The sequence below is a fragment of the Crotalus tigris genome, unplaced genomic scaffold (genome assembly GCF_016545835.1).
Source record: "Crotalus tigris isolate CLP2741 ecotype Arizona unplaced genomic scaffold, ASM1654583v1 scf7180000020932.1150333, whole genome shotgun sequence".
Classification (NCBI taxonomy): Eukaryota; Metazoa; Chordata; class Lepidosauria; order Squamata; family Viperidae; genus Crotalus; species Crotalus tigris.
Window position 1 is genome coordinate 861,685 of NW_024098263.1, and position 26,317 is coordinate 888,001.

The window sequence follows — 26,317 nt, forward strand, 5'->3', positions numbered from 1 at the left end:
CAATTTGTTCAGTGACCGTTCAAAGTTACAACAGCACAGGAAAAAGTTTCACACTTTTGACTACTGTAGCATCCCCCATGGATTACGTGATCAATATTCAGATGCTTGGCAACCGACTCATATTTATGACGGTCAGTGTCCCGGGGTTACATGATCCCCTTTTACAACCGTCTGACAAGCAAAGTCAATGAGGAAGCTGGATTTGCTTAACAACCGTGTCATTAACTTAAGAACTTCTGTGCTTCAGTTAATGACTGTGTCAAGAAAGGTTGTAAAGTGGGGCAAAACTAAGTTAAAAACGTCTGTTAACAAGAGAAGTTTTGGGCTCAATTGCGGTCATAAACTGAGGACCATCTGTATGCTGTTCACTAACAGGCTCCTTTCTCTGAATGTGGGTGCCGAGATGAACAAAAATGGTTTTGAATCCACAGAGGAGAAAGTTTGAATTTCTTGGCGGGGCCAAACCAGAACAAGAGCATGCAAACCACGGTTTGTTTTAAAACTAGATTTTTTGATTGCAATTCCAAACATTTGCAAACCACCAGATCCAGGAAAGCCAGGAATATCTGCCTTGCAAAAAGCCACAGAATCATTAAAACAATAACAACAACACAAACCATCATCCTCTCTGTTTTAAACTTGATGGTTAAGGGCAGGGGTAGGCAACCTTGGCTCTTTTACTTCAACTCTCAGAATTCCTGAGCCAGCCATGCTGAGGGGAAAGGGAGAGCCATGCTGGCTCAGGAATTCTGGGAGTTGAAGTCCCCTCATTTTCCTAGTAACTCAGGGGTAAGCCACCTCGGCTCTTTTATGACTCATGGACTTCAACTCCCAGAATTCCTGAGCCAGCATGACTCAGCTTGGAAGCCTCTCCCTTTCCCCTCAGCAAGGCCGGCTCAGGAATTCTGGGAGTTGAAGTCCACCAGTCATAAAAGAGCCAAGGTGGCCTACCGCTGGTTTAGGGGTTCTGTTTGGGGTCTCAACGGCGTGCAATTGGCAGGGTTCTTCCAATTTTTCCCTGCTTGTGGTAGGAGGGGTGCTGGGTTCGAATCTCCTCCCAGGAGCCCCATTTCCAACGAACACACGTTATTAAAAGGGACAGTGGTTTGCAGGTCCTTTTCATCAGAGGGCTGGGAACAGCTGGCCCTAGAGGCTGCAGCCCACCGTGGGTGAGGGTTGCACCAAAAGGAAGTAGCTTTGATGACCTCTCTACAAGCAGTCCTCGATTTACGACTGGTTGGCTTAGCGACTGTTCACCCTGTGGTCAAATGATCACATTTTGGGTATTTGACAACTGGCCAGCACTTATAACTATATGGAGTATTTCACTATTAGTTGACAATGATTTTATGTTTTTTTTTTTTGCTGCAAACCAGTGTTTATTTCCTTCCTTCTCCCTCCCTCCCTTTACCCCCTATCTTCTCTTTTTCCTCCCTCTCCCTCCCTCCCTCCCTCCCTCCCTCCCTCCTTCTTTTTTTCTTCTGCTCCTTCCTTCTCTTCCTCTTTCCTTCCCTCCCTTTTCTTTCTTTCTTTCTTTCTTTCTTTCTTTCTTTCTTTCTTTCTTTCTTTCTTTCTTTCTTTCTTTCTCCCTCCCTCCCTTTTCTTTCTTTCTTTCTTTCTTTCTTTCTTTCTCTCTCTCTCTCTCTTTCTCTCTCCCTCCCTCCCTCCCTCCCTTTTCTTTCTTTCTTTCTTTCTTTCTTTCTTTCTTTCTTTCTTTCTTTCTTTCTCTCTCTCTCTTTCTCTCTCCCTCCCTCCCTCCCTCCCTCCCTCTCTCTCTCTTTTTCTCCTTCTCTTCCTCCCTTTTCTTCCCTCCCTCCCTTCCCTCCCCTCCAAGGGAAGGCCCTGGGAAAGGAGTTTCTTGTGGGTTGGAGGCACCACGTTCCCAAAACATCAGAACAGGGACCTGATATTGCTTCCAATAGATGATTTTCCCCTGTTTTTTTCTTCAGAGTTTGCCTTGCTCACGCTGCACTCTGCATCTCTAGTAAAAATACCTTTTCTCTAAAACCTGTGAAGTCAAGCGTCTTTCTTTTCTAGGGAGCAAATTGGTGCCAGTCTGACCCCTTCCTTCCTTCCCCCTCCTTTTCTTTCCTTTCCTTCTTCCTTCCCTTTTCTTTCCTTTTTTTCCCTATCTCCTCCTTCCTTCCTTTTCTCATCTCCTTCTTTCCCTCCCTCCCTTCCATCCCTTTTCCACTTCCGTCCTTCCTATTCCCATCTCCTTCCTTCCTTCCTTCCTTTTCCCATCTTTCATTCCTATCCCCTCCTTCCTCCCTCCCTTCCTTTTCCCATCTCCTTCCTTTCTTCTCTCCTTCTTTCTTTCCTCCCTCCCTCCCTTTTCCCATCTCCTTCCTTCCTATCCCATCTCCTTCCTTCCTTCCTTTTCCCATCTCCTTCCTTCCTATCCCATCTCCTTCTTCCCTCCCTTCCTTCCTTTTCTCATCTCCTTTCTTCCTTCCTTCCTTCCTCCCTCCCTCCCTCCCTCCCTTTTCCCATCTCCTTTTTTCCTATCCCATCTCCTTCCTTCCTTCCTTCCTCCCTTCCTTTTCCCATCTCCTTCCTTCCTTCCTCCTTTCCTTTTCCCATCTCCTTCCTTCCTATCCCATCTCCTTCCTTCCTTCCTTTTCCCATCTCCTTCCTTCCTCCCTTTTCCCATCTCCTTCCTTCCTATCCCATCTCCTCCCTCCCTCCCTTCCTTTCTTTTCCCATCTCCTTCCTTCCTTCCTTCCTTCCTATCCCTCCTTCCTTCCTTTTCCCATCTCCTTCCTGCCTTTCTTCCTTTTCCCATCTCCTTCCTTCCTATCCCATCTCCTCCCTCCCTCCCTTCCTTTCTTTTCCCATCTCCTTCCTTCCTTCCTTCCTTCCTTCCTTCCTTCCTTCCTTCCTTCCTTCCTTCCTTCCTTCCTTCCTTCCTTCCTTTCCCATCTCCTTCCTTCCTTCTCTCCCTCCCTCCTTTCAAGAGATTGCTCACGATTTCCCCGTGCAGGTTTCCAAGCACCACCCCACCCGTTCGTGAGAAGCGTGCAAAAGCTGGTGGAAGCCCTCGCCCCGTGTGAAAAGAGAGCAGCCCACATGCAGCCCACATGCACCCCTGCCACACCACGAGAAGCAGCATCAGCAGGAGGCTATACCTGACGGATCTCCATCTCAGTCAGCAGCCGTGTGGCCAGATCCCTTGCAGCTGCTTTGCACTCCCTGCTCAGGTAGAGCTGTCGGAAACGGGTTCAAAAAACCAGGGTCATTCCAGACGGGCGACGGGGGGAGAGGCTGGGCCTGGGGGAGGGTCTCCCCAGGAAAGGAGGGGCCCAGAGATTTGGCCCCAGTTGCACCAAGAGCAGAGAGCCCAGGACCGGCCCAGCAATTCTGGAGAGGAACAAGGCTCTCTACACACCAGAACATTTGAATTGTCCAGATTTTCAAAACAGAAGAGAATCTTTGTAGCTCCAGGTTGGGAACTGTGGGGATCCTTGGGGCTCTCTGAGCTTGGAGCTTTTCTTGCAGACGTTTCGTGACCCAGCTAGGGAACGTCATCAGTACTGTAAGGTGGTGGGAGGAGGAGGAGGAGGAGGAGGAGAAGAGGAGGAGGAAGAAAAGGACTGTGGGGATCCTTGGGGCTCTCTGAGCTTGGAGCTTTTCTTGCAGACGTTTCGTGACCCAAGTAGGGGATGTCATCAGTACTGTAAGGCGGTGGGAGGAGGAGGAGGAGGAGGAGGAGGAGGAGGAGGAGGAAGAGGGGGAGGAAAAGGACTGTGGGGTCCTTGATGCTCTCTGAGCTTGGAGCTTTTCTTGCAGACATTTCATTGACCCAACTAGGGAACATCATCAGTGCTAGAAGGAAGTGGAGTTTACTATCTTTTTATATACTAGTGGCTGGTGGAGGCAATATTGATGGGAGTGGTCTTCGTAGTTCCTTGATACTCCCCCCCAACATTAATAGGGCATGCATATAAACACAGAGCCACACCAACCCTTCTAGTTCTGATGACGTTCCCTAGTTGGGTCATGAAATGTCTGCAAGGAAACCACCAACCTCAGAGAGCACCAGGGACCTCATAGTCCTTCCTCCTCCTCCTCCTCCTCCTCCTCCTCCTCCTCCTCCTCCTCCTCCTCCTCCTCCTCCTCCTCCTCCTCCTCCCTTCTAGCACTGATGACGTTCCCTAGTTGGGTCATGAAACATCTGCAAGGAAACCACCCAGTTCAGAGAGCACCCAGGACCCCAGTCTTCCTCCTCCTTCTCTTCCTCTTCCTCCTCCTCCTCATCTTCATCCTCCTCATCTCCTCTTTCTCCTCATCTTCGTCCTCCTTCTCCTCCTCCTCGCACTGATGATGCCACCTAGTTGGGTCATGAAACGTCTGCAAGGAAACCCCCAACCTCAGGGACCACCAGGGACCCCCCAGAATTCAACCCTGAGCCACAAACACACTCTTCTATTGTCTGGTTGTTTCCACACAACCCAAACTGAACAGAATACGGGATAAAAGACCCGGAAGGCTTAGGACCAGCAGTTTGGGGTGGCCAAGATGCATAGTGGCCCAAGGACTCCTAAATCTACAGGCAGGCCTCAACTTACAACCATTCATTTAGGGAATGTTTGAAGTTCCAAAAAGAGTGGGTTGTAACTTATCCTCACATTTATGACCTTTGCAGCATCTTCAGTGTCATGGGATAAAAATTTGGGTGCTTGGCAATCAGCATGTCACACAATCACTGTTTGTGACCTTCCCAGCTGGTTTCTGACAAGCAAAATCAGCGGGGGGAGCCGGTTTCACTTAATGACCGTGTGATTTACTTAACAACTGCAGTGATTCGCTTAACAACCGTGAGGGGGAAAAGGTCATAAAAACTCACTTACCACCTTGCTTAGCAACGCAAATCCCAATCCTGATTGTGGTTGTTAAGTCGAGACTACCGATATCCCCACAATTAATGGGGGTTCCTGAGCACCTCCAAACAAACCCGATTCTCAAACTCCGCAGGCTGCAGCTTTCTGACATGCGAACCCATCCCAAATCCTAGTTTCCCCCCCCCCACTGTTCCCTCCCCCACCAGTAAAAAAGCATTGTTGTGATTGCCGAATTGTGAGTCTGGTGGAAAATTGGGAAGTGTGTTGTAGCAACCAGGAGCCTCAATGGGTTAGGCTGGCCAGCGAGTCTCCGAGTAAGATGACCACGGACGTGCACAAACAATGTTAAAATGGAAAAACCGGCAAAGAGGAAAGTGACAGGAGAGGAAGAACAGATCCTTGTTTGTTTAAAAAAGCCTGGTTTAAAAATAGCCCCAGGAGAAAGAGAGATCAGAGCAGGTCCCACCTCGAAAAGAAAGAAATCAGGGTTTATTTACGAGCTTTTCCAAAAGGGTTTTGAAGGGGAAGGACAACGAACAGGAACCATCTGGGACGCAAAACTATCCGTCGTCTTTTTCATTCAAAAGGTTTTCTACCACAATTGTTTTCGCTGCGATTCCCAACCCTCGTTTCCTATACCCGAAAACCGTCCACTGGGGAAAATAGATTTGCTTAATGACTCCCAAGGACTTAGAGGACATTCTCTGATTCCTGACAAGGACTAATGTTCTTTTGCAACCCCCAAGTTTTAACCCTAAATGCTCACCCTGACCATAACCCAACTTATCCTGGCTTGTGCCTCGAGAAATTCCTTGAAACGTTCCCCGACGTATAATCCCTCTCTGAGGCAAAACTTACCCAGCCTCAACTGCCTAGCTCTAACAACAGTGCTATTAATCAGTTAGTTATTAAGTAGCTATTATTATTAATCAATAATTATCAATCACTAATTATTAAGTATTTTTTATTTTAGAAGCTCCACATAGCTCAGAGCAATCTATTTTTTTTAAATAAAGCTTCAGCAGAGCAGGGATGTTTCTGGGAAGCGTTCAAAAAACCCTAAATGGTGGGCAAGCCGAGCTTTGCCCGTTTCTTTGTACAATTATGTGGTTGTTGGGGCTGCCATTTTGACTTTTTTTGCCCCATATGGTATACACACTCACTCCATTTTAGAGGAAGAAGGGATTTAAGGACACCCCTCCCAGGATGTACAGATAGTTCTCGACTTACAACCATTCATTTAGTGATCGTTTATAGTTACAACGGGACTGAAAAAAGGGACATGACTGTTTTTCACTCTTACGACCGTTGTAACCTCCCCATGGTCATGTGATCCAAATTAAGTCACTTGGCAACTGACTCATATTTATGGCAGTCGCAATGTCCCGGGGTCACGTTATCCCCTTTTGCGATCTTCCGACAAGTAAAGTCAATGGGGGAAGCCAGATTCACTTAACAACCAAGTGGCTAATTTAACAAGTGCACTGATTCACTTAACAACCATGGAAAGGAAACTCATCAAATGGGGCAAAGCTCACTTATCCACTGTCCCCCTTATTGTGGTCGTAAGTCGAGGACCACCTCTAGAAAAACAGGAGTTGAGATTGGACCACGAGAAACATCTTTCGTGGCAATTATTCACCAGTCTTGTTTCCCCCCCCCAAAAAAATATTTTTCTGAAATTTAAGGAAACCCACCAATGTTGGTTGGAAAAACAAGGATTTTTATTATTTTTTTACCTTGCTGTTTTGGATCAATCGTATGATGTGTTCAAAACAATTGTTGCTCAGGAACATGGCTTGCAAGACCGGCCGGTCGTCAGAATTCAACATTTCTGGAATGGCGTCTGAAGAGAGAGAAAAGACAGACCACATTCAGACAACAACCGGGCACAGGATCGATGTAAAACCCGGTGGTTTTGACACTGTTCGAAGCTTCGACAGACACACGACCTCCCCCCAAAAGATACACAAAGTCCTCGACTTAAAAAAAACGTTCTTTTAGTGATTGTTCAAAGTTACAACGGAGCTGAACAAAAGGACTTAGAACTGATTTGCAGACTTACAACTGTCGCAGCATCTCCATGGTCACGTGATCAAAATTCAGACGCTTGGAAACTGACTTGTACTTATGACAGTTGCAGTGTCCCGGGGTCACGTGATCCCCTTTTGCGACCTTCTGACGAGCAAATTTAATGGGGGAACCCAATTCACTTAACAACCGTGTTCCTAATTTAAAAACTGCAGTGATTCACTTAACAGCTGTGGCAAGAAAGGGCATAAAATGGGGCAACACTCACTTAACAACTGTCTCGCTTAGCAACCAAAGTGTTGAGCTCAATTGTGGTCATAAGTCAAGGAGTATCTGTACTTACGACCCAGAGTTGAACTTCTGGCAATGCCCTGATCAGAGGTTGCTTACTGGCCAAGTTACCGCGATTGCTAAGTGGAGACTGAAGTTGCTTCCGTTGAGGTTCTCCAGAAATAGAAAGCTGTTTCCAGGTTTGGGGTGAAGACCCCAAAGAAAGAGTCAAGGTTCCATCTCAGCAGACCCAACTGGTTCATCAGTGTTAGAAGGGGAGAGTAAAGAGTGAGGAGTGGAAGAGGAGGAGGGGGAGGAGGAGGAGAAGGACGACGACTGTGGGGTCTTTGGTGCTCTCTGAACTTGGTAGTTTTCTTATAGACATCTCATGACCCAACTAGGGAACATCATCACAGCCACAAAGCAGGGAGGGTTTGCTCTACAGAGCTCCTTCCAGCACTGGTGATGTCACTTAGTTGTGTCATGAAATGACTGCAAGAAAACCACCAAGGATGTCACATTTCAGTCCTAAACGACAAATATTCTTTTCTAATCACACGGACAACCTTCTGAGGTACGTGATCCCTTCGCTGATGGCCCTGTAGGCCAAAGCAGAAGTCTCTCTCCTCCAGTCCAGGAGACCCCCCACCACCTCTTCCCCCTTACCCAACATGTTCACCCGCAGCGTGATCAGCTTCTCCTCCCAGTGAGGGCCTGGTGACCCTTCCAGCGAGGCCAAGGGTTGGTCGGCGTTAAGGACTTTGAAGAAGCTGTCCAAGATGGCTCGGATCTCCACGGCCCGCTGGTTTGGGCTGCTGCTGTGGAGGACGTGAACCATGGACACCACGCTCTTGAGGGTCATCTGCAGCAACTGGGGGTCCTTGGTGGGTCCGCTGGCTGGAAGGCACCACCTCCGGAGGACCAGCATGAGGACCTCGACCGCCGATGGGGTGATCATCTGGAGAGCGTTTTGCTATGAAGAAGGAGAAGAAGACCACCAATGCTTGGCTTCAAGCAGACCAGGAAAAGGACATGGCTTGCTAGGTAATCCTCGACGTACGACCATTTATTTAGCAACTGCACCAGAAAAAAGAGACTTGGGGCCGTTTTTCAGACGACTGTTGCAGTATCTCCAGGGTCATGTTATTAAAATTACAAGGCTTGGCAACTGGCACATATCTAGGACAGTTACAGTCCCAGGATCATGTGACTGCTTTTGTGGCCAAGAAAAGCCAATGGGGGAACTTTGAGTCACTTAATGAGCACACAATTCGTTTAACAACTGCCCTCATTCACTTCGCTATCTTCTGACAAGCAAAATCGGTGGGGGAACTTTGATTCCCTTACTGACCACATGGTTCATTTAACAACTGCAGTGATTCCCTTAGCCATCTTCCAACCAGCAAAGTCAATGGGGGGGGGAAGCTGGATTCGTATAACGACCACACGATCCGTTTAACAACTGCAGCCATTCGCTTAACGACCAAAAAGGTTGCAAAATGAAGCAAAACTCACTTCACTTGGTGAGCAACAGAAATTTTGGGCTCAGCTGTAAGTTGAGGACTATCTGTACTTCAAGGACAGGTTCCATTATGGTTCTCTTCCTCTCACGATGCTCAACCACAACCCTCCCAATTCGCAAGCAGCACAGTGGTTGGCTCCTCGGCTGGGAACCATGGGACTCGGTGTCTCTTGTAATCAAAGAGTTATGGAAAGCCGATCGATCATCAACAGGAGAGAAAAGCGGAAAAGCTAAGTAAAAAATTTTCTTTTGCCTCATGTCTTCTTAGAGCTTATACATGCTCCACACAGGCAGTGGAACATGGGCCAAGGAACTTTTGGTGAGGGTCTTGGTCACCTCTTGGTGTTCCATCCCTTCATATATCTCTTAAGAGCAAAAGCAGGAGTGGATCCTTCTCTATTTAGATCTCTGCTCCCAGCCCACTCCTCCCAGGTAATCCTTGATTTTCCGTTGCTAAGCAAGGCAGTTGTTAAATGAGGCCCATCTGGGCTTGCAATCTTTTTTAACAAGGCGGTTAAGGTAATCACAGCAGTTGTTAAGGGAATGATGCGGTCACTGAGCAAATCGAGCTTCACCCAATGACTTTGCTTTGAGACCCAGCACTGAAAAGGGGGTTGGACTAGATGGCCTCTAGAGTTCCTTCTAAACCTAGAATTCTCCTCCTGGAGGCCTTTAAATGCAGAAGCTAAAGACTTGCCTTGGATCCAGAGAGAATAGCCCCCAAAAGGTGGATTAGCCGCAACTGAAGGTATTCTGGGAGCTCTTGGTCCATTTCAAAGCATTCTAGGGAGGGAGGGGAAAAAAAATCAAATCAAACAATCAATTAATTAAACACCCACCTCCAGCTGCCTTGACTAAATGATCCAAGGAAAGTGCAGTGTTTCTCAATGCTGGCCACTTTAAGAGGGGAGGACTTCAACTCCCAGAATCCGCTACCACAATGCCTTAAGATGGGTGGACTCCAAATTCCCAGAATCCCCCAGCCAGTATGCTTTCAGAGGGGAGGACTTCAACTCCCAGAATCCACCACCATAATACCTTAAGGTGTGGACTTCAACTCCCAGAATCCCCCAGATGGCATGCTTTAAGATGGATGGAGGGATGACTAGCCAGGGAATTCTGGGAACTGCAGTCCACATATCTCAAAGTTGCTAAAATTCATAAACAGCATTTACAGTCATCCTGACTTACGTCCATCATGGTCAGGCTCCACAATGGTCCTAAATTCAGGAATAGCTGTACTTTAATTTTAAATTTGTTTTTGTTTACAATTCTGGTCAGTGACCATAAGGAAAAATAATCTTAAATTCCCTAATGCAGGCAGTCCTCCATTTAGGACTGTAACTGAGCCCAAAATTTCTGTTGTTAAGTGAGACAGTTGCTAAGTGAGTTTTGCCCCATTTTACAACCTTTCTTGCCACAGTTGTTAGGTGAATCCCTGCAGTTCTTGTTAGCAGCATGGTTGTTAAGTGAATTGGACTTCCCCCACTGAATTTGCTTGTCAGAAGGCCGCAAAAGGGGATCACGTGACCCTGGGACACTGCAACTGTCATAAGTACAAGTCAGTTTCCAAGCCTGAATTCTGATCATGTGACCATGGGGATGCTGCAATGGTCGTAAGTGTGAAAAACAGTCAGGAGTCCCTTTTTTTTGTTTAGTGCCTTTGTAACTTTGAGCGGTCACTAAATGAATAGTTGTAACTTAAGGATTACCCGTACTTATTTTTTAGCAAAGAGAAGCTGGTGAACACCAATTAACCAAGAAAGCTAGTGGGGGGGGGGGTTCACACTAAATTAAGCCCAGAAAAAAACCATGATGGTGAGGCATTTCTGGCAACCTGCAAGTAAAGTCCCTAGAAGTAAAGAAAATGCCATGAAAACACATCTATTCAAGGGGTTTTCAGTTAAGAAAAGTCCCCAAAATTCCTGGCAGGCAGATAATTAATATTAAAAGCACCAACGGTTTCTGGAAATCTACTCCACCCTGCATTTGTGTGTTTGTGACTTTTTGTGTGTATTTAATGAGCCAAGAAGAGGTGCTCGTTAGGATGGAGTCCTTGCTTAGATATTAAATTTAATATCTAACTTAAAAATTTAAATTTAAAATTAAAATTAAATTTAAGAGGATAAGTTCAAAAGCCATGGAAGAGAAACCACCCCCCACACTGTTTTTCACATTTATGTAGCCTTCCCGTGGGTCACATGATCAAAATTCAGAGGCTTGGCAACTGACTCATATTTATGACGGTTGCAGCATCCTGGGGTCACATGATCCCCTTTTGCGACCTTATGACAAGCAAAGTCAATGAGGGAAGCCAGATTCGCTTAACGACCGTGTTACTAACTTAACAACTGCAGTGATTCACTTAACAACTGTGGCAAGAAAGATTGTAAATTGAGGCAAAATTAACTTAACTAATCTTTCACTCAGTAATGGAAATTTGGGGCTCAATGTGGTCGTAAGTCGAGGACTCTCTGCATATGCTTGTCTAATGAGAATATTACATATATCAATCTAATACAATTATAAAACTGTTTTTTTTTGTGGTTAAGGCACTTTTGATATGTGTTTTTTTTCTTCTTCTCTTTGACAACAACTCGACTCCTTTTTCCTTTTGCTCATGTTTTTTTACTAATTAAAAAAGCAATTAATCCATGATTAATTTTAATCAATCATTGATTTTAATGAAATAACAGTCCGTTGAGTTTTAAGGAATTGAAAGGAAGAAAACAGCAGATATGTCCTGATAACAATTCTATATTGTCTTGTTTAATGAAAATATTACTTCCCCCCCCCCTTCTCTTCTTTGACAAATCACTGTGATTTTTGTGTGTTTTGCTCTTCTTTTGGCGATTAATTAAAAAGCAATTTAAAATAGAAAGGAAAAAACAGGGAAGGGGATTTTTTTTTTCTTTTGCAGGGTAGGGAGGAGAGAAAGAGAATATTTAGTGATGCTGCCATGTGTACCTTCAAAAAAGGAACCGAACTCCGGAGGCAACACAGCTGGTGTGAACTTGTATTTGTTCTTCTCTTTCGCACTCACAATCTCCCTGGGAAGGAAACAACACAAAAGAGTGTGAGAGACGTTGGAAGGAGATGTAAGGGAATAACAAGAGCCAATTGGGGTGAAAAAAACCGTCACACTCATGCAATTGTTGCCTTAAAGTCTGTTTTCTGTGCCAGATTTAGTTCCCATCATCCCCGGCTGTGGACTAGCAAGGGAACTGAAGCCCAATGTGTGTGGGCAGGGATCAGAGAGAGAGGAATGGTATCTTCAAAAGCTGTACAAGTAGTCCTTAACTTATGACCACAAAAAGAAATCGGAATGTCTGTCACTAAGTGAGGCGGTTGTTAAGTGAGTCACATAGGATTTTACAATCTTTCTCGCCATGGGGGTTCAGCAAACCACCACAGCTGTTAAGTGAATCCTGAAGTTGCTAGCCCAAGGTGGGCACAAGGGGTGGTCTAAATTTTAAGTCTCCTTTTTTTCCAGGTTGGTCGTAAGGTGGAAAGATTGTTAAGCGACCAGTCGTAAGTCAAGGAAGGCCATATAGCACTTCAGAGCCGTATTTCTCAGCCCAGGCATCTTGAGGATGGATGGACTTCAACCTCCAGAATTCCCTAACTGGCAGTAGGAATCTGGTTTTGAATTAAGCAGAACACCTGGTCTGCTTAGGAGACAATATAGATAGTTCTCGACTTACAATGGTTCATTTAGTGACTGTTCAAAGTTACAACGGTACTGAAAAGAATGACTTATACACCGTTTTTTCACCCTTACGAACACTGCAGCATCCCCGTGGTTCCCTCATCAAAATTCAGGCATTTGGCAACTGACTCATATTTATGTCCCGGAATCACATGATCCCCTTTTGCGAACTTCTGACAAGTGAAGTCAACAGGGAAACCAGATTCATTTAACACCGTGTTACTAACTTAACAACTGCGGGGATTAATTTAACAATTGTGGCAAGAAAGGTGGTAAAATGTGGCAAAACTCACTTCACAACTATCTTGTTTAGCAATTGGGCTTGACTGTGGTTGTACATTGAGGTTCACTTGTATCGTCAATCTTGGCACCATATCATGGAAACCCACAAAAAATGTACACGCCATGCAAATTCTTGGCTTGTGCTTAGCCCAAGCAGCCTTCAGCAACCTCAACAGGAAGGGGAAGCACCAGATTTTACTTTTAATATTTTTATTTAAAGAATTTATATGAGTGGAATAGAATCAACATTCAATTGCCTACTGGCTTCCCCAATGACTTTCCCTATAGGAAGGTGGCAGAGAGCCATGGAAAATTTTATTTTTATTTAGTTATTGCTATTGTTGTTCTGTTGCTAAGTTGTGTCTGATTTTTTCTGATCCTGGGGTACCCCACTTTTATTACTAAAATGATAATCACGAATCTTATTGAAATGATTGTGAATGTTACTGAAATGGTGATCATGTTATTGCAGCATTGCCAAGTTTTAATAACCCCCCTCAAAAAATTAGGGGTCTTGGATCTTGGATGCATTCTGTACGTTAGCCGATTTGAGGTCTGTTGGTTCAAAAGTCGTTGCTGTACGAAGCATCAGATTGCCCCATTGAAGGTGACAAACAGACACACAGGTTTTATTAATAGGTAGATAACCAACATTTTGAATTGCATTGGCAGCCCTTTCATACTGCCCACCAGGAGACAATCTACAACAGGGGTCCCCAACTCCTGGTCTGTGGACCGGTACCAGGCCATGGCATGCCTACAACCAGTCCACACAAACAAGCGAAGCCCCATCCACAGGATGCGGGCAGCATACAAAACCATGCCCCCTCCAGTCCACAGAAAAGCCTCTCTCCACGGAACTAGTTCCTGGTGCCCAAAAGGTTGGGGGCAGTGGTGGGATTCAGCTGGTTTGTACCAGTTCGGCAGAACCTCTAGCTAAATTTTGTTGAATTCAGAGAACTGGCTGAACCCACACTGCTTCCAGAAGTCCATTCTAGACCTTAGAACCGCATGCCGGAAGTGCATGGATGTCACTTCTGGAAGTCCGTTCTAGGCCTGGGAGGCCTCCTAGAATGGCCCACTGGAAGTGCATGATGTCACTTCCGGAAGTCCGTTCTAGGCCTGGGAGGCCTCCTAGAATGGCCCATTGGAAGTGCATGGATGTCACTTCCGGAAGTCTGTTCTAGGCCTGGGAGGCCTCCTAGAATGGCCCACTGGAAGTGCATGGATGTCACTTCCGGAAGTCCGTTCTAGGCCTGGGAGGCCTGGAGGAGGCCTCCCAGGCCTAGAATGGCCCACTGGAAGTGCATGGATGTCACTTCCGGAAGTCCGTTCTAGGCCTGGGAGGCCTCCTAGAATGGCCCACTGGAAGTGCATGGATGTCACTTCCGGAAGTCCGTTCTAGGCCTGGGAGGCCTGGAGGAGGCCTCCCAGGCCTAGAATGGCCCACTTGAAGTGCATGGATGTCACTTCTGGAAATCCGTTCTAGGCCTCGGAGGCCTGGAGGAGGCCTCCCAGGCCTGGAGGAGGCCTCCCAGGCCTAGAACGGCCCACCGGAAGTGCGTGGATGTCACTTCCAGAAGTCCATTCTAGGCCTTGGAGGCCCAGACCTGCATCCATGCAGAGAACTGGTTATTCAGGTATTTGAATCCCACCACTGGTTGGGGACCATTAATCTACAACAGTGAGTCTCAACCTTTCTAATGCCGTGACCCCATAATACAGTTCCCCATGTTGTGGTGACCCCCGAGTGGGTGTGGCCACCAATAAGAGGGAGTAGGACAGCTAGGGAAAAGGGAAAGAAATGGCGGACTGCGTTGTTTGGCGACCCCCGTGAAATGGTCATTCGACCCCAAATGGGGTCCCGACCCACAGGTTGAGAACCACTGATCTACAAGGTCCAGCCATTCACCTCTGGCCAGATGTGGCCAAGCAGCTCTCATCACCTGCCTAGAAGCCGCAGGTTCTCCCTGAGATGTGACCTTCCCATGGACGAGGACAGAAAGCCACTCACCCGCTCAGCTGCCTCCGCCAGGTCTGGTAGGGATCGAAGAGACATTCGCAAAGGTGCAGGCCGTAAAGTGTGACACTCTCCAGCGGGCCATGGTGGGGCCAAGGATCTGCCTGGAAGCTGTTGAGCTGTTGGGGAGTTAACCACAAATTAACCACCTTCAGCGTTTCTCTAGTCTTTGCCTGTGAACCACGTTCCGGAAAGAGTCTTTCTTTTAACAAGGGAGATCAGAAGGCAGGAAAATGCAGGATTCACAGGAGGTTTCAGAGGAAGGGAGAGAGGAAAGAAAATGAGTGAGGGAGGAAGGGAGGAAAGAAAGAGAGAGAGGAGAAGAAGGAGGAAAAAGAGAGAGGAAGGAAATGAGTATTAGGAAAAAAGAAAGAAAGGACAGAAAGATGGAGGGAGGAAAGAGGGAAGAAATGACTGTTAGGAAAAAAAGGAAAGAAAGGAAAGAAAAAGGAAGGAAGGAAAGAGGGAGGGAGGGAGGAGAAACAAGGAAGGAAAAGAAGGAGGGAGGAAGGAACAAAAATAGAGAGGAATTGAGTGTAAGAAAAAGGAAGGAAGGAAGGAAGGAAGGAAGGAAGGAAGGAAGGAAGGAAGGAAGGAAAACTGACAGTGAGAGGGGGAGAGAGGAAGAAGGGAAAAATGAAAGGAAATAAAGGAAGAAGGAGGAGGAGGAGGGAGGAGTGAAAGAGGGAAGAAAAAAATGAAAGAAAGAAAGAAAGAAAGAAAGAAAGAAAGAAAGAAAGAAAGAAAGAAAGAAAGAAAGAAAGGAAGGAAGGAGGGAGGGAGTCCAGTGTGGATGGATATGGAGGGTTTTAAGGTTTTTATTCTCTGTTCCAGCATTCCTCAATATTGACAATTTGAAGATGGGTGGATTCCAACTCCCAGAATTCCTTAGGCATCATCCCGGGTGGGGAATTCTGGGAGTTGAAGCCCACCCCTCTTCAAGTAGGCGAGGTTGAAAAACATCGATTTTTCAGGAATACCTACAACTCCATAGGAGTATCTGGTAAACAAAGTGCAGGTCCCATGACCATCCCAAATTGAAATAAATCTATTAAATAACAGGGAGTCCTCGACTTACGACCACAATTGAGCCCAAAATTTCTTTTGCTAAGCAAGACAGTTGTTAAGTGAGCTTTGCCCCCATTTTACGATCATTCTTGCCCCCAGTTGTGAAGTGAATGTTTAATCCGTCACACGGTCGTTAAGTGAATCCAGCCACCCACTGACTCTGCTCATCGGAAGATCCCAAAAGGTGGGTTGCGTGATCCCCTGGGGACGCTGTGACCATCATAAATGGCCGAATCAGTGACTAAGCTGTCTGAATTTTGATCCCGTGACCACGGGGATGCTGCAACGGTCGTAGGGATGAAAAAAGGTCCCCAGTCACTTTTTTCACAGCAGTTGTAATTTCGAACGGTCACTAAATGAATGGTTACAAGTCGAGGACAACGTGTATTTAGCCCTGTACCCAGAGTGGGAAGGGTGGCAAGCCTCCAGATGATAGCCATCACCACACAGTCAAAGCCCCCTGTTGGTTTCACAAGCTTTGATCCTGCGGTCAAGCCAACGTCTGTTCTCATGGGCATCCCCCGCATTAAAGACCCTGCAAGGCAGTTGCTTGTTGCTTAGCTTTCTCCTTGCGAGACTGTCCCAAAATGACTTGGTTTCTCCTTGCGAGGATCTGAGTGACAAAATGAACCTGCATTTCTTGTGGGTAAGGGAAGCCTCCCTCCTAACCCTGGTTAGAGGGCTCAGAAGATCAGGGTTACCTTTTTCGAACAGGTAGACAGCAGAACGACCAGCTCGTGGACGAACAGGGGTGGACGGTCATCCTGAACGTTTTCGAGATTCCTGCAAGGAAACCAGAAGCCACCTTGAAAAACGGGAAACGTTATCCGGCATCCAACTCAGTTTACACAGGACAGCCTGCACGGTGATAGCAAATCCTAATAATTTGTTATCATTCCTAATTAATAATAATTACTAATTATAGCATCAGTAACACGGGTAGTCCTCAACGTAGAACCACAATGGAGCCCAATAAGTGAGACATTTATTAAATTAATTTTGCCTCATTTTATGATGTTTCTTGCCACAGTTGTTAAGTGAATCATTGCAGTTGTTAAATTAGTCTCATGGGTGTTGTGTGAATCTGGCTTTCCCACTGACTTTGCTCATCAGAAGGTTGCCAGAGGGGATCACGTGATCCCGGGGCACTGCGACCGTTATAAATATGAGTCAGTTGCCAAGTGTCCAAATTTTGATCACGTGACCATGGGCATGCTGCAACTCCCAGAATCCCCCAGCCAGCATGCTTTAAGACGGGTGAACTTCCATTCTCAGAATCCCCCAGCTGAATGCCTTAAGAGGGATGGACTTCAACTCCCAGAATCCCCCAGCCAGCATGCTTTAAGATGGGTGGACTTCAACTCCCAGAATCCCCAGCCAGCATGCTTTAAGATGGGTGGACTTCAACTCCCAGAATCCCCCAGTCAGCCTGTTTTAAAGTGGGTGGATTTCCACTCCCAGAATCCCCAGCCAGCATGCTTTAAGATGGGTGGACTTCAACTCCCAGGATCCTCCAGCCAGCATGCTTTAAGATGGGTGGACTTCCACTCCCAGAATCCCCCAGCCAGGATGCTTTAAGAGGGGTGGGCTTCCACTCCCAGAATCCCCCAGCCAGCATGCTTTAAAAGGTGAGTGGACTTCCACTCCCAGAATCCCCCAGCCAGAAAGTCTGCCCATCTCCCTCTTGCCAAGGGTGAGAAGCACCTGTCTAGGTAGAAAGGTGCTTGGAGCTTCGGTTTTGGGCATCGTCTTCAGATATGCGGGAGAAGCTCACCCAGACAAGATGGAACACCCCCAAATTTATCTGGGGTTACTCCTGGCCTCTCCTCTCCCCACATTTTAATTCTGATCTCTCCTCGTCTTCCATCTTGGTCGCCTGTGCCAAAATTCCCCGTGTGCTTATCTTCAGCTTACCAACCGCAACTTCGACAGGAAGACGGGTAGCGCAAGGCGCTGTCTTCCCCTCTTCCTGTTGGGTTAAAAATAAAACAGAGCTCGGCACATGCCTTCAGATCTGCTGGACCATCATCCCCACTGCCAGCTCTGTTTGAGGATGATGGGAGTAGCAGTCCCATACAGTTGGGCCAGTGCAGCTCTGCTTTGGGTGTGTGTGGGGGGACAATTTAGTTCTATTGATTTTATTTTCTTTATTTCTATCCTGCCTTTGTTCTTTTTACAAATAACTCAAGCTGGTGAATCTATCTGACACATCCTCCTCCTCCTCCTATTTTCCTGATAAAAACAGCCCTGCGAGGTGGGTTGCACTGGGAAAGAGAGGGACTGGCCTCACCCAGCTGGCTTTCATGCCTAAGGCGGGACTAGAACTCACTGTCTCCTAGTGATTAGCACAGAATCACCCAGTCGGCTTTTAGGCCTAAGGCGGGACTAGAACTCCCCGTCTCCTGGTGATTGGCCCAAAGTTGCCCAACTGGCTTTCATTCCTAAGGTGGGTCTAGAACTCATTGTCTCCTGATGATTGGCCCAAAGTCACCCAGCTGGCTTTCATGCCTAAGGTGGGACTAGAACTCACCGTCTCCTGGTGACTGTCCCAAAGCCAATTGGCTTTCATGCCTAAGCTGAAGCTGGCTCTTTGGGCCAATTGCCTCCCTCACAGGGCTGTTGTGGGGGGTTGACAGGAATCAGGAAGAAGCAACACTATATACAACAGTCCTCAACTTATGACTAGTTGTTGGCTGACCGTTTGAAGTGATAATGGCCCTGAAAAAAACTGACTTACGAAAGGTCCTCACACATACGACTGTCCTTGCACTTATGACAGTCCCCACATTCAAAATTTGGTTCTTGGCAACCATCCTATATTTACAATGGTTGCAGTGCCCCAAGGTCACATGATTATCAGTTAGAACAGGGGAAGCTGGATTCGCTTAATGACCGGGCCATTGGCTTGATTGCAGCAAATTGCTGAAGCACAGGGATTCACTTAATGACCACAGCCAAAAAAAGATGTAAATTCAGGAGGACTCGCTTAATGACCTTCTCACTTGTTCCTAATTGTGGTCGTAAGTTAAGAACTATCTGTAAATCCAACAATCTGGGATTGAAATCAAACAAATTTATGGCAGACATTATTTGGCACTTTTATCTGATTGTTCCCTGTGGCTGTTCTTGGGGGGAGGGGGGAGAAAAACAAGGGTTTTGGGGGGTGAAAGAAATATTTAATATCTCCAGAGAAGGAAGAAAATGAACCCAGGAGAACTTTCAGCAGTAAAATACCTTGCCAGCAAACAAAGCAATATTTATTGGTTAAATTTGTAATATAAACTAAACAAGTCGACAAGGAAACTGTGTTTTTGAATACTGGCAATGATAAATGCTGCTTAGCTAATCTCTATTTTGCTTTAGCTTTTTTTTTTTTTTTAACATGCAGCTTTCAAAACAAAAATAAGGCAGGCAGCCGTGTATTTTTAAATTTTGACTTTCTTTAGAAAAGAAAAACCGGTTTTCAGTATTTTCATATGCAAATTTTAGAACAGAGACCAATGTTCAGTGTTTAGAGGGTAAAACAAACCAGCTTCCTATTTTTAAGGTGCAGTTTTTTAGAGAGGAAATCAAACCAGTTTCCTGTTTTTAAGGTGTAACATTTAGACTGGAAAACAAACCAGCTTCCTATTTTTAAGGTGTAACATTTAGACTGGAAAACAAACCAGCTTCCTATTTTTAAGGTGCAACTTTTAGAGTGAAAAATCCAGCTTCCTGTTTTTAAAAATGCAACTTTTAGAGAGGAAAGCAAGCCAGTTTCCTGTTTTTAAGGTGCAACATTTAAACTGGAAAACAAACCATCTTCCTATTTTTAAGGTGCAACTTTTTCAGGTGGAAACAAAACCAGCTTCCTGTTATTAAGCTGCAGCTTTCAGAATAAAAACTCAAAGTGGATTCATGAAGTTTAAAGTGCATTGAAAAAAACAACAACTCCAGCCATTTTTTTGCTCTGGTTCAAACAAACGTAAGAGAAAGGTAAGTTGACAATTACCAGTTTTACTAAAGTCATGTTCAACTCCTCTGCTACATCCAGCCTTCTTATTCTAATTTTTCTGAGATTCCCAAAATACAGGCAGTCCTTGACTTATGAACACAACTGATCCCAACATTTCTGTTGCTAAGTGAGTTTTGCCCACTTTTTACTATTTTTCTTGTTACAGCCTTTAAGACAATTCCTGCAGTTATTAAGCTAGAAACATGGTCATTAAATGAATGTGACTTTCCAATTGACTTTGCTGGTTGCAAAAGGGGATCACGTGACCCTGGGACACTGTGACAGTCGTAAGTATGAGTCAGTTGCCAAGTGTCCGAATTTGATCATGTGACCACAGGGGAGGCTGCTGCAATGATCCTAAGCTTGAAAAAAGGTTGTAAAGTCCCCTTTTTCAGTACTCTTGTAACTTTAAACAGTCACTAAATGAAGTCGAGAATTCCCTGTCAGGCTAAGAAAAGAGTGGTTTTATGTTACATTTAGTTTAATGAATAGCTGGAAGTCAAAAATGAACTGTATTAATAAAACCATAATAATAAACATAATAGTTAAAATAATTGACACCTCTCAAGTTTGTTAACAATTGCAAGCTCCGCTTGTAGCAAGGAACTACAAAATTTGCAAAAATCCAAACGTCCGGGGATCAGCCCTCTTCTCCTCCCACCCCCCCACTTTTGCAAATCCCCCCCAAAAAACCCGAGCCTTAAGCAGATGGCAAAACCCAGTTCAAAGTTTCATCTCCAAGAGACGAGTTGGGTGTCAACTGAATTACACACCCACTGAAGTTGTTTAATTGCCATTTTTTCCTCCGGCTCTTTGAAAAAGTGTGTTTGATTAGGGTTTACCCAACCTGGCCATCTGGAGACACACCTGGGGCATTGTTTGCACACTGACTGTCCAGGCGTTGTGGTTTTTTTGAGCAACCGGAAAGTCACACCTCCATTGATCGGTCAACCTTGCTGACTTTTTTAGATAGGGAAAAGTTCAACTCAACTGTGGTCAAAAACAATATTTTTTTGCCCTGCTACGTCTAAAAGGGGTTTGTAGGGACAAATTGAGCAAGGCTGTCAGTTGCACACTCCTGTTTCCGGTCTCTGATGGTGGAAATGTGAAATTTCTGCTATTGTCCACACCCAAAAGGCTAACAGATCTTTTTCCAAGCTTCGTAGAAAATGCTGTGGAAGAATTGGAAGGGCTTCAGAAAAAAGCTTCCAGGTTTCCAAAGAAACGAAAAGCATCCCCCCCCCAAAAAAAACATGGAAATGGATCCTTAGGATCCGAAAGAATCCTAAACCAAGGATCCGAAAGAAGCTTTTTGGCACAGGGGCTGCGGAATTAGGGCCTACAGCCAGGATCTCTGTCCAAACAGGAAGGAGATTGGTTCTTCTTGCATACTAAAGTCTTCAAGATTTGGGGGGGCAAGGAAAATACCGAGGGGAGAGGGGATACTTTAAAGAGGCTTGGAAGGGATGGAGGATGGGTTTCCATGGAAACCAAAATAGCAGAAGGATATCCTGCTTGCTCCAAGATTGAAGGCATCTAAGGAGGCTTTCTTGAGGGCCACTTCTCTTGACCTGGCTTCTCTATAGGATTCCTCAGAAAGGAATTTTGGGGCCTGGGGAGATGACACTTTCTGGAATTAGGGGCCAACTTTTAATATGGGGGCTTTGGGGTAGGTAGTCAACATCTCAAGATGGTCCTCCAGGTTGCAAGGGGGCCTCTGGACTGGACAATCAACAGGAGAAGCTACAGTGATGATGATGGAGAGGCCTTTCAGGAAGTCCTGTTCCCCAATCTTGTTGTTAGTTGCAAAGTTGTGTCCGACCCATTGCGACCCCATGGACCACGTTCCTCCAGGCCTTCCTGTCCGCTATCATCTTCTGGAGTCCCTTTAAGCTTACGCCTACTGCTTCAGTGACTCCATCCAGCCACCTCATTCTCTGTCGTCCCCTTCTTCTATTGTCCTCTATCTTTCCCAGCATTAGGCTCTTTTCCAATGAATCCTTCCTTCTCATTAGGTGGCCAAAGTACTTGAGTTTCAACTTCAGGATCTGGCCTTCTAAAGAGCAGTCAGGGTTGATCTCCTCTAGGACTGACCGGTTTGATCGCCTTGCAGTCCAGGGGACTCACAGGAGTCTTCTCCAACACCAGAGATCAAAGGCCTCCATTCTTTGGCGCTCAGCCTTTCTTATGGTCCAACTTTCACAGTCATACGTTGCAATTGGGAAAACCATGGCCTGGACTATACGCACTTTTGTTGGCAGGGTGATGTCTCTGCTTTTTAGTATGCTGTCCCCAATCTGGTGCCCATCAAATGCATCAGGATGACAATTTGTGGAGTTCCCCTGCCAGACTTATGTGGACTGGGACTTTTCAATGCAAAAGACCCTCTGTTGTTCTGAAGGGCACCATTTTGGAGAAGCTAGCATCTCTTAAGGCTCCCCACACATCAACCAATCTTCAGATGATCTATTACAGTGGTTCTCCACCTGTGGGTCGGGACCCCATTTGGGGTCGAACGACCATTTCACGGAGGTCGCCAAACAACGCAGTCCGCCATTTTTTTTCCCCTTTTCCTTAGCTGTGCTACTCCCTTTTATTCTATTGGCTTTTGAAAGCCAATAGAATAGACTCTCTTGAAGAGAGTCTAATTCTATTGGCTTTCAAAAGCCAATAGGAATTGTCCAGGCTGTCTCTGCCCTGCTGAGCCCGCCAAAAGCCCCATTCTGCAAACAATGCTGCACCAGTTGAGTAGTCCTTGACTTACGACCGGTTGAGTAGTCCTCGACTTATGACCGGTTGGGGGTCGCGGCATTAAAAAAGTTGAGAACCACTGATCTATTAACTCATCGACAAGGGTGTATTTTGCAGCCGCCAGGAAAGCAATTCTATCACAAGCCAGCTCTACTATCTAAGATTATCCACCAACCACTCCTTCGATAATATATTTATTTCTATCCCCTCTGGGGCAAATATCAAAAAGGGAAGTCAAATTCTGGTAGTCATAAGAATTTGGGGAGGATTTCAAGCCACACAATCAATATTTTTGGTGGAAAGTGCAGGAAGGGTGAGAATTTTGGAATTGGGGGGGGGGCTTTTTATGAGGGACTTCATGGGGTCCTCTTAGGAAGAAAAGAAAGGAAAAGAGAAGGAAAGAAGGAACAAGTGAGTGAGGAAGGGAGGAAGGAAGGAAGGATGGAAGGAAGGAAGGAAGGAAGGAAGGATGGATGGATGGATGGATGGATGGAAGGAAGGAAGGAAAGAAGAAAGGAAAAGGAAATGAGAAGGATAAATAGCAATGGAAACAACAAACTGAAATAGATACAAAGGAAGGAGAGAGGAAGGAAAATGAGAAGAAAAGAGAGAAATAGCAAAAGAAATTGAAATAGAAAAGAAAGAACAGAGGGAAAAAAAGGAAGGAAGGAAAGAAGGAGAAATGAGAAGAAAGAAAAAAAATAGTAACAGAAATAATAGAAATTGCAATAGAAAAGAAAGGAAGGAGAGAGAGAAAGAAAAGAAGGCAGGCAGGCAGGAAGGAAGGAAGGAAAATGAGAAGAGAGAGAAATAGCAATAGAAATTGAAATATAAAAGAAAGAACAGAGGGGAAAAAGAGGAAGGAAGGAGGGAAGGAAGGAAGGAAAGAAGGGGAAATGAGAAGAAAGGAGAGAAATAGTAACAGAAATAATAGAAATTGCAATAGGAGAGAGAGAGAGAGAAAGAAAAGGAAGGAAGGAAGGACGGAAAGGAATAAGAGCAAAAAGAAAAGAAAAATGAAGGAATTCACCAGGCATTGCAATCTCCTATTTTCTCTGCTTCAGGGCCAACCAAAGACCCTCCCAGTCTTGCTCAAACACCAGGCTGCCCTTTCCGCTCCCTTTGAAGAAAGGTTTCACACCAGGCCGCTCAGCCAGACAAAGTGTCCAGTAACTTAGCAACCATAATCACAACTACGCCACCCGCAGCATCTCTGCAGACCCCACCAGCCATTCACGAGCCGCCAGTCCTGCCAGAAGGCTACTTGAGACTGAAATTTAAGATTTTAAGAAGAGACTGGACAGCCATTTGTCTGAAAGGGTATAGGGTCTCCTGCTTGAGCAGGGGGTTGGACTAGATGACCTCCAAGGTCCCATCAGTTATTCTGTTATTCTGAGAAGGAGGAGGAGAAGAAAAAGGAGGAGGAGAAGGAGGAGAAGAAAAGGAAGAGGAAAAGGAGGAAGAGAAATTGGAGGAGGAAGAGAAGGAGGAGGAGGAGAAAGAAAAGAAAGAGGAAAAGGAGAAGGAGAAACTGGAGAAGGAAAAATTGGAGGAGAAGGAAGAGGAACAGAAATTGGAGGAGAAGGAGAAGGAGGAGGAGGACATGGAGGAGAAGGAGGAAAAGTGAAATTGGAGAAGGAGGAGGAGGAGGAGAAGGCAAGAAAGGTCATAAAATGGGGCAAAATTCACTTAAAATCTATCTTGCTTAGAAAATGGAAATTTAGAACACAGAAGTTGTGTTCATAGGTCGAGGACATCGGTCTAAATTGGGAAAAATGGCAGAATCACCTCTTTGCAAATATTCCCAGAGGGAGGGCCGAAACTAACCAATCATGGTAATAGTAGTAGTAGTAAAGTTGGAAGGGACCTTGGAGGTCATCTAGTCCAACCCCCTGCTCAGGCAGGAAACCCTACACCATTTTGGACAAAGGGCTGTCCAGTCTCTTCTTAAAAACTTGGAGCATTGGTATATCAAAATACACACAGCAGGACCTGCAATATCATGTTTACGCTCTATTTTATATATAGAAAGACTTACCTGCAGATAATGATGAAGAACTTGGTCAGCAAGAGAGATTGTTTCAAGCCAGCTTCTGCAACTTCATCGCGTGAAATTTGGGACACCGAAGACGTAAATTGTTGGGTTAACACTTGCAAGACGTCCAGAGGTAAAAGTGGAATTTCGGACACGGAGTCTTCGGGTCTAGGAGAGGAACCGATAGAGACACCGTAGGTTGCAGCCTGACAAACAGATAAGTCCTCCACTTACAACAATTCATTTAGTGACCATTCAAAGTTACAACGGCACTGAAAAAAAGGGACTCGGGACTGTTTTTCAGACTTACGACTGTCGCAGCATCCCCGTGGTCACCTGATTAGCTGACTCATATTTACGACGGTCGCTGTGTCCCGGGGTCAGGTGATCCCCTTTTGCGACCTTCTGATAAACAAAGTCAATGGGGAAGCTGTATTCACTTAACGACCATATAACTAATTTAACAACTGCAGTGATTGACTTAACTGTGGCAAGGAAGGTCGTAAAATGAGGCAAAACTCACTTAACAACCATCTCACTTAGGAAGATAAGTTTTGGGTTCAATTTTGGTCGTAAATAGAGGACGACATATATCCACAAAGTGGCAAAGAATGGAAACAAGCAGCCTTTTCTCATAAGTCCTTGACTTACGGCGAATGAACTGCTTGCACGACACACGATTCCCCTCACAAGCAGTTTGCTTAACAACTGGCAAAAATGATGGTAAAAATGGGACAAACGTCTTGCTTGTCAGTGAAAGTTTTGGAGTCAATTGTGGTCATAAGTCTGAGGACTACCTGCAAATACAGGGTCTAACCCAACTTGGCCTGAAAACTTGATTAAGCGAAGTAATTCCTGTCTTGTCAAAGAGCTTCTTGTATAAAAGATCAATTAGCAATAAAAGGCAGCCTCCAGAAATCTGGGCGAAATAAGTCAGATTTTACCTGTATTTTTCATTTTGTTTTGTTTTTTTAAAGGCCATTTTGCCTTTTTTTTTTTTAGCAAGCTATTACTTTTCTTTCCTGTGTCTCTAACACAAAGAAGAAGCGGATTTTGTGTACGGGAGAAAGGACAAAATAATTCAAGATTTATTAAGGCATTTTGAGCCCTGCTGTCATTATGAATAAAGGGGAAATTGCCTCAATTTAGAAGAGCGAAGAAAAGAGAGAAAATGAGATTGCTGCTATCAAGAAGTCCAGAAATTGGGCTTTAGAAGATAAATACCATTTTTTTTAAAAAGGGAAAAGTATACAGGTAGTCCTTCCTTTATAAGTTTGTTTAGTGTCTGTTCGAAGTTACAACTTAGGAGTGTTTCTCACACTTACGACCGTTGCAGCCTTCCCATGGGTCACGTGATCAAAATTAAGACCCTTGGCAACTGACTCGTATTTATAACGGTCGCAGTGTCCCAGGGTCACGTGATCCCTTTTTCCGACTTTCTGAAAAGTCCACGGCGGAAGCTAGATTCACGTAACAACCAAGTGGCTAATTTAACAGCCTCAGGGATTCACTTAACAACTGTGGCAAGAAAGGTCATAAAGTGGAGAGAAATTCACTGAACAGGTGTTTTGTTTAACAATGGAAATTGTTGTGGTCCTAAGTGGAGAACTATCTTGTCATTGGAAAACAGACAATGAAGTGATTTTTTTTTAAACAGGAAAAAAAAAAACCTACTGAACAAGACAAGCGATAGCTGAAATGGTGCATACATGAGGACTAGCGGCATGGTTCCTTGGTTTTAACTGTTCTCCAAAACATTAGCCACACCCACACCGAGTTAATTACGTAAAAGCA

At 45.3% G+C, this 26,317-nt stretch overlaps 1 protein-coding gene across 5 annotated transcripts in view; it reads right to left on the reverse strand.

Moving 5' to 3' along the window:
- The window catches only part of NBEAL2 (neurobeachin like 2), a 126,691-nt gene that overhangs the window by 62,596 nt on the left and 37,778 nt on the right, over positions 1–26,317 (reverse strand). For 4 of the 5 annotated variants that reach the window (XR_005559810.1, XM_039368796.1, XM_039368798.1 and 1 more), the window contains exons 3-10: positions 24,527–24,691; positions 16,445–16,526; positions 14,670–14,794; positions 11,632–11,714; positions 9,362–9,447; positions 7,809–8,115; positions 6,581–6,687; positions 3,129–3,206 (exon numbers count right to left, since the gene is read on the reverse strand). Coding sequence is in view for 4 of the 5 variants with exons in the window: in XM_039368796.1 (XP_039224730.1) it covers positions 3,129–3,206; positions 6,581–6,687; positions 7,809–8,115; positions 9,362–9,447; positions 11,632–11,714; positions 14,670–14,794; positions 16,445–16,526; positions 24,527–24,691 (1,033 nt within the window). In the remaining variant the exon portion in view is untranslated. The remainder of the gene's footprint in view (positions 1–3,128; positions 3,207–6,580; positions 6,688–7,808; positions 8,116–9,361; positions 9,448–11,631; positions 11,715–14,669; positions 14,795–16,444; positions 16,527–24,526; positions 24,692–26,317) is intronic. The other variant, XM_039368799.1, reaches the window with a different exon arrangement.